Here is an 8,692-nt window from a genome sequence, read left to right on the forward strand (position 1 = left end):
TAGATTTTTATTGATAAAAATTACCCCTGAATGAATGATGAAATGATCGTAGGTATTTTTTTATATCATCTCCAAGAACATCATAACACCTAAATCCATTCCATATTCGAAAAACCAAAGTTATTCGTAAGCAGTTGATCCGACCAATCAGAGGCGCTATCAATATATTCATAGCGTTTTCCAACACAACTGTGTTACAATATTTCCAGCTATTTCTCTTCAGAGGGAATTCTGTTGGAGTTTTCTTTTTCAATTTCAAACTGTCTCTAGTCTGGGGCTCGCGAAACAAGTGCGGAAGTACGGGTTGAGACTGTTTTTGTGTGGATATGACTGGTTTTTATTTAAGGTAAAGTTTTTTTGGGACATTTTTGGGTAGGTATGTTATGGTATGGTGTAGGCTATCTGTCTGTTAGTTCGTTTCCATAATGATAGGTATAAATATTTATTCTTGTGCTAGGGAGCTTTTTTTTTTAATTTATGTTAAAAAAATGTTTCATAAGTTTAAACTTATTTTGTGAGTATTTTTCATTTGTAGTTGATTTTTTTTTAATCTAGTAAGTGATGAAGCGTATAAATATCTTTGGTCATGTTCATTCTAATAAAAAATCTCTTTTCCACTTTATACGCAATATTAATAGGTGTGACGACATATACAGTAATTTCGCGAATGGTAATCACATCTTCGGTAGTATAGTGGTAAGTATCCCCGCCTGTCACGCGGGAGACCGGGGTTCGATTCCCCGCCGGAGAGATTCTTTTGCGATTTCTACCAATGCCAAAATCTGCTTTTTTACACTTTATAGTATTTTTGGCAATTTTTTAATACCTTTTATAAATAAATATATTTTTTTTATCAAATATGTAGTAAAGTCTCATCCACACTAAACCAATGAATATCAAAGCGACGCGATGTCTAAAATTCGCTGTTATAGGAAGAGCTTCGAAAAAAGACCAGCGAGACACTCTGTCTAATAGAATTTAAATTGTTCCTCCTTCAGTTTGTTTATATTTTGTCTTATTTGCATGCTGAACTGACTTGATTCTTATACTATTGAAATATAAACGTGGCATCTTTTTTCCAAGCTTTTTAGTTTCGCCATCGATACTAAAGTAATAAAAACGAAATATTATTTATTTGTTTGTGCCCTAAAGGCTTCGAAACTACCTACTGAACTGTATTTAAAAATTATTTCACTGTTTAAAAGCTACTTTTTCCGGAGTAACATCTAGGTACTTTAGATGGTGGGGTGTCGTGTTCAGAGATAAGTAAATAAACTGAATACTAATTAATACACTTTTATTTTCTGACTCCAATTAGGTTACATGGGATTTGGTACGGTCACAATATTTAGTAGCGTGCGTTGGTAGTGCGATATACGGGACAACTGGAGAGGCGAACACAATGCAAGTACAGTATGAACAATATTGATGCGTCAACAATTAGTGTAGGTCCCACTACATCATTCCTCCCCTTTTTTTAAAAAAAAATTTGACAAAAGATTTTTTTACAAAAAAAAATATTCTTATCCAGTTGCTATATAATCCAAGAAGCTTACAATGTTCACAAACAATATTATTAAATTACAGTCTCAACAAAAATTTGCTTACAGTATACATTTATACAATAACAACTTTGAAACAAGATGCTTGACGGGTTGTGCGATAAGCGCATGTTTGTCTCAGTACTACTGGCTTTGTACCTAATGGCTTAGTGATTAAAAGATACACCTCTCGTGCCTGAGAGTGCGGGTTCAAACTTATGTTCATTATTACAAATTGAATATCAAATACAGAGTAAAAAATCTATCTTCAAACAGGACAAAACTTTCTAAAAAAAAATCTTAAACTAAGTACAAAATGTTCTTAACCTTTGTGTTATACTCTGTTCTCCTCTCTTGGAGTCATTGTGGCCGGCCGGTACCAACAATACAAACTATGCAGAATGTCCTACGATCGAAAAACAAAATATAACACAATACGTCCTGTAACTGCCTTAAATCTATGTAATACACTACTCATATACGTCTATTACAGTTGCGGAACACTTCTAGCGAGTCCGTCTTGACATTTAATGTGATTACATACATAATAGGTAACATGAAATATACATAATCTATATTATATACGATATACGTTAAGGGTAGTTATCATGCCGGGTTACTCTGCTATACATATTAAAAAATAAAATTACACGCTTGGCCTACTCGTACGAATGACCAAGAGTCTCCAGTATCCGACATGATGACGCCATAAAAAATATACATTCACTACTGTTTAACATTCACTACACATTCACACAAATATAATATCACTTGAGAGAACGAAGGTTTTTGATCAGAATATTATTATCAAAGCACAACTTTGGCTGTTGGCGGTGGACTCATTGTAAGTATGTTGAGGTTGCACAGTTTCGACCTTAATACTAGGTAAGGCTACAGAACTGGCTACCATTTCTTTTCTTAACCATTTTCTCACGCCTCTAATAAATCTTCGTTTCAGTGCGTAGGCAAATACCATGATTAACATTATTATAATAACTATCATCACTATGCCAATAATATTTAACTTATTATGTACATGGGCCACATTAGATAAATTTTCGTTTACAGTTACGTTCCCTTTCGTTTGATTAGAACCCATTTTGCTAATTTAGTCCGCTATACTGATGTATCGTCTCAACGTAAATGAAATTAAAGATCACGATACCACAATTTGAAACTAATGTCCTAAATAAATCTGCAAAATTGACATTTTAACAATAAAATAATTTATCGGTATTTCAATGGCTTTTTGCTTACTCGACCAGTTCGCGTAGTATAAACTTTACTATCGGGTTCGTCCGTTTGAATTGTTACTTTTTTCGTAACTTTTCGACAAACGGCATCCCTATTACTATTATCAACTGCTTTAGATTGCGATTCATCCTCTATTAACATGTACGCTGGTTTCAGACGATCTATAGAAACTTTAACTTGTCGGTCGGGCAACCGAATACAAAATACTTTATTATCTCTACTTATGACGCGATATGGTCCGTCGTATGGTGGTTGTAACGGTTTCCGTACTGCGTCATTACGGATAAAAATATATTCACAATCATACAAGTCTTTATGCACAAAAATCTTATTTGGTGACTTATTTTTCCTATTAGATGGCTTTAACCCGTCAATTACAGCTTTTAACTTATTTACGAAATTTTCAGAATCGCTAATTTTCAAATCAGTTGTATCATAAAAGTCACCGGGTACTCTAATATTACTGCCATACAACATTTGTGCAGCGGTTACGCCTGTATCTAATTTTATCGTTGTGCGTAACCCCAACATTACAGTTGCCAATTCGTCAACCCAGCATTTATTATTTAAGCGAGCCATTAACGCGGCTTTTAAAGATCTATGCCAACGTTCTACTAAACCATTACATTGAGGATGATACGGAGTTGTACGTGTCTTTATAATTCCCATTAAAATCATTAATTCTTTGAATAAGTTACTTTCGAACTGACGACCCTGGTCACTAGTGAGCTTTATAGGACAACCAAAACGACTAATCCAACCTTCATATAATGTTTTCGCTACGATTTCTGCAGTTATCTCTTTTAGTGGAAATGCCTCTGGCCAACGAGTGAATCTATCGATAATCGTTAAACAATATCTATAACCTTCTGGCGAGGTTGGTAACGGTCCTATAATATCAATATGTATATGCTCAAAACGTTTAGTACTTTTAAAGGACTCTAAATCGGAAACCGTATGTTTTTGAACTTTCGCTCTTTGACATTTTACACATGTTTTAGCCCAATTACCAATATCTCTATTCATTTCAGGCCAAAAATATCTATCTTTTACTAATTTTTTACTTGTCTTAATACCAGGATGACTTAAATTATGAATAGAATCAAAAGCTAAGCGACGAAATTTTTCAGGTAAATATGGTCTTGCACTATTAGTAGACATTTCGCAATAAACATGTTTATCAGTATCGAGTAACGTTACACGTTTCAATATTACTTTACTGTTGTTGTTTGACGCCCTCAATAATTTTGCAAGCTGTTCGTCAACTTCCTGCGCAGTGGCGAGTTCTGCGAAATCTAACGTCGTGGGACATGTTATTGTTTCAACTCTAGATAATGTGTCAGCAACTATATTATTATTTCCACTAATGTGTCGTATGTCAGTACTAAATTCACTAATAAACATAATTTGCCTAGTTCGCCTAGAAGTTTCTCTATTGGTACCTAATTTAGTAAACGCGAAAGTTAATGGTTTATGATCTGTAAAAATTATTAATTCTTGCCCTTCAACTAAATTACGAAAATGTATGATTGCTAAATAAATTGCTAAAAGTTCTCTATCATACGTACTATATTTCTTTTGTGCTTCAGTTAATTTTTTCGAAAAATATCCTAAAGGTTTCCAATTTCCATCAACTTTTTGTTGCAATACTGCACCTACACTTGTGTCTGATGCGTCCGTCATCAATGACAAAGGTGTATGTGCCGATGGGAAATACAATAAGGTAGCATTTTTAAGGTCATCTTTACATTTTTCAAAATTTTTCGTAGCTTCAGGTGTCCAATTGATTTTACTTTTATCCTTACGCCTTGAATTCCCTAAATATTTATTTAACGCTGCCTGATGATCAGCTGAATGAGGTATATGAGCTCTATAAAAATTTAACATGCCTAAAAATCTTCTAAGTTCCTCTACAGTATCCGGCTTTGGAAAATCAATAATCGCTTTAACTTTATCTTCTAATGGTTTAATTCCTTCTGTAGAGACTTCAAAACCCAAAAACTCTAATTTATCTTTACCAAAACTACACTTTGAAAAATTAATCGTTATACCAAATTCATTAAAACGTTCAAAAACTTTTCGTAAATGTTCTCTATGCTGCTCTTCATTTTCCGATGCAATGATGACGTCATCTACGTAATTAAAAAGAAAATCTAAGTCTTGTAAAACAGTATGATGCATAAAACGTTGAAAAGTTTGTGCAGCATTTCTTAATCCAAATGGCATACGCACGAATTCGAATAAACCAAACGGTGTTATGACGGCAGTTTTCTCAATGTCATTTTCCGAAACTGGCACACAATAATAGGCTCTATTTATATCTAGCTTTGAGAAAACCTTTTTATTATCTAACATATACGTAAAATCATGAAGACGGGGAACTGGATATCGATCAGGCTTGGTAATCGCATTTAAACGTCTATAATCTCCACAAGGTCTAATATTCCCGTCCTTCTTAGGAACAACATGCAAGGGACTTGCCCAAGCGCTTTTACTCGGCCTACAAATTCCAAGCTCTTGCATAATCTTAAACTCATTTTTAGCTTTTACGTACCTGTCTGGTGGTAACTGCCTGGCTCGTGCGTGCACTGGAGGTCCTGTGGTCTCAATGTGATGACAAACATTATGTTTAGGCGTTTCTTTGTACGAAACTGGTTTAGTTAGTTCTGGAAATTCACATAATAAATCATAATAAGGGCAATTATTTACGATAGTTTTCAAAGTGGGCTCACTAGAATTAGAAAGATTGCCTTTGGTGCTTAAATTAGTTACTTGATCGATTAACCTTCGTCCGTTCAAGTCAATTAACAACTGAAAATTAGCTAAGAAGTCAGCACCTAATATTGGTTGCTGTACGTCCGCTAATGTAAATAACCAACGGAATGCTCGTCTTAGATTTAAATCTAATTCTAAGTACAATGTACCATACGTGTTAATCTGAGTTCCATTTGCGGCAAAGAGTTTATAACAACACTCACTTGTATTACCTTTCATGTAGGCTACTTTCCGCGGTAACACTGACACGTTTGCACCACTATCCACTAAGAAGTTTAAGCCCGATTTCCTGTCTCTGACACACAGACGGTGATTCCCGAAGGCACGGTCACAGCCTCCCGTCGCAGACTGCACCGACTCTAGTTTTCCGCTGGCTTGTCCTTGTCGTGTTTTTTCTTCCAGTTACATGGATCCACGCATTTAGTTGCCTTGCTGCGATACTTATAATGGTAAAAACATAGCCAATTTGGATCTTCGAATTTCCTTGTGCGACTTCTTGACCCTGACCTGGATCTGTTGCGTCTAAAGTTATTCCTTCGCCAGTTATTTGAACGGCCTCGTGATCTTGACTCTAAATTTTGTAATCTATCACTCAATTTGTTTATTGCCGAAATAATTTGGTCCTGAGAACCGGATGGGCCTGGTTCCTGTTTGACAGTCGCAACACTATTTATGGGAGTCGTTGTTTCCATTATTTTATCCGCTATTGATGCTAATTTCTCTAGATCTTTTTCTTCCGTTACAGCTAAAACTCCTCGCACCGAATTTGGTAAATGATTCTGCCACATAACTATGAGTGTTTCGTTATTTACTCGTCCCCTGGCTAGGTCTTGCATTTTTCTTAGTAATTGTGATGGTTTCTGGTCGCCTAATTCCATTTCGCCAATGAGTTTTTTTACTTGCCGCTCTTCGGATTCTTGATATATAAATATCAACTTATTCTTCAAGGTCTCATATTTATTTTTCTCAGGGGGATCCACAAGGATCTGTGTAACTTGCTCAACTGCGTCCGGGGGTAATTTTGAAATAAGGACCTGGTACTTTGATTCGTCGGACATCTTCTGAGGATTTAGAACTGCTTCTGCTTGGATAAACCATGTTCTAGGCGACTTCTTCCAAAATTCCGGAATTCTAGCTGTGATGGAGATGGACGACAGTTGATGTTCTTCAATAACGACCTTCTTGTCTTCAGACGACATTATAATTTCTTAATTTGACGCGCACTAATATTAAGCCGACACTACGTACACTTGTGTGAGTTGCCCCGGTCGTCCGATTCACTGAATTACAAGTCCAAATTCACTGGTTACAGTTCACACTTTCTCCACACGGGGTCACCAATTTAGATGGTGGGGTGTCGTGTTCAGAGATAAGTAAATAAACTGAATACTAATTAATACACTTTTATTTTCTGACTCCAATTAGGTTACATGGGATTTGGTACGGTCACAATATTTAGTAGCGTGCGTTGGTAGTGCGATATACGGGACAACTGGAGAGGCGAACACAATGCAAGTACAGTATGAACAATATTGATGCGTCAACAATTAGTGTAGGTCCCACTACATCATTCCCGACGTGATTTGAACACGCAACCTTCTGATCACGTGAACATTAACATTATAAAGAAGTATTTGTAACTTTGTATGTAGGGGGAAATCTTTGGAACCGCTGGTCGGATTTCCAAAATTCTTTCACTGATAGACAGCTACAATTTTCCTGAGTTCCATAGTCTATAGGTATTTTACTCCGGTACGGCCAGTAGTTCCCACGGGAAGCGGGTAAAACCGCTGCAAAACGGCTAGTAGGCTATAATTTACACAAATAAAAAATAATGTTAAGTAGGTACTTACGTAAAACAAAAGACAGCGCGCCTGTCGATTTCTCCAAGAATCCAAAATTGAATTAACGTCAAACGTCAGTCCAAGGAATGTTTTTCTACAAACTGTGATATATTGGATTAACAATGCTATTTATTGGCACAGTTCAAATATGCATAAGTACGTACATATATGCGAGTGTGACATTTTTACGAACGTTTGTGTTTTAACGAACCTTCAAAACTGTTCATTTTTATTCTGTGCTACTTGGTATGTTGGTCCCTTGATTAATTTATTAATTTGTAAGAACCTAGTTTGAACCCATACCACCAAAATTATGTAAAAACCATTTTAACGGTCAGACATTTCATTGGTCTATTGTCATTGGCAAGGCACTTTGCACAGATAACTATATACTAGGTACTACAGTTTGGCAAATCCGTTACTGGCACTCACATCGTCTAACGTACCTAGTCTAAACGGTGAGCAGAGAACGTTACAAAACTATACTTGAATTTGAGAATATTTAATTTAAAATATTAATTTAAGTTACGCATCGGATCAATTCTGGATGGATGAAGTGGCGACAGGTAACTATCACTATCTGTGACCCACGGATGCCCCTCAAACTGAAGGGCAAAATCTACAAATCCGTCATAAGACCTGTCGTCCTGTATGGATCGGAGTGTTGGGCATTGAAAAAGAGGGATGAGAAGAGAGTGCATGTAGCAGAGATGAGAATGTTGAGATGGATGTGTGGGGTTACCAGAATGGACAAAGTGAGGAATGAGTATATCAGAGGAAGCCTGAAAGTAGCGCCAGTGACAGAGAAAATGAGAGGTCAGCGTTTGTCGTGGTATGGGCATGTGATGAGACGGTGTGAAACGCCTGCCACGAAGAGTGTGCTAAGTATGAATGTGGAGGGATGGTCAGGCAGAGGTAGACCGAGGAAAAGATGGATTGATTGCCTGAAAGAAGACATGAAGCAGAAGGGAGTGGATGTAAGTATGACGTCTGACAGAGAGGAATGGAAGAAAAAGACATGTCGCGCCGACCCCAAATGACTTGGGAACAGGGCAGGAAGATGATGATAATTAATTGCAACTTATTAAAGCAAATACTTTTAAAGTAGGTTAGTACGATTTAAAATTATTTCTCGTTCTTTGAACTATAATCAAAGTTCCTACATTCTTTATGAAATGAATGAATTATGAATAATAACTTTAGGTACTTTGTGTAAGTTTCAAAAAATGCCAAGCAATAAAGATTAGGCATATGGAAATAAGAGTAAGTACCTGTTCT

At 36.2% G+C, this 8,692-nt stretch overlaps 1 protein-coding gene and 1 non-coding gene across 2 annotated transcripts; one reads left to right on the forward strand and one right to left on the reverse strand.

Moving 5' to 3' along the window:
* The first annotated feature begins 679 nt into the window (after window positions 1–679).
* Window positions 680–751, forward strand: Trnad-guc. Its single transcript has one exon. It is a non-coding gene; the product is annotated as a tRNA-Asp (tRNA).
* A 717-nt stretch (window positions 752–1,468) lies between these two features.
* Window positions 1,469–7,018, reverse strand: LOC124642428. The gene is made up of 2 exons (XM_047180842.1): window positions 5,954–7,018; window positions 1,469–2,347 (listed from the first exon to the last, which is right to left on the reverse strand). Exons 1-2 carry the CDS (start codon window positions 6,767–6,769, stop codon window positions 2,309–2,311), a joined length of 855 nt encoding a protein of 284 aa, XP_047036798.1. The 5' UTR covers window positions 6,770–7,018; the 3' UTR covers window positions 1,469–2,308.
* Window positions 7,019–8,692: the final 1,674 nt, after the last annotated feature.

This window comes from Helicoverpa zea, chromosome 24, assembly GCF_022581195.2.
Source record: "Helicoverpa zea isolate HzStark_Cry1AcR chromosome 24, ilHelZeax1.1, whole genome shotgun sequence".
Classification (NCBI taxonomy): domain Eukaryota; kingdom Metazoa; phylum Arthropoda; class Insecta; order Lepidoptera; family Noctuidae; genus Helicoverpa; species Helicoverpa zea.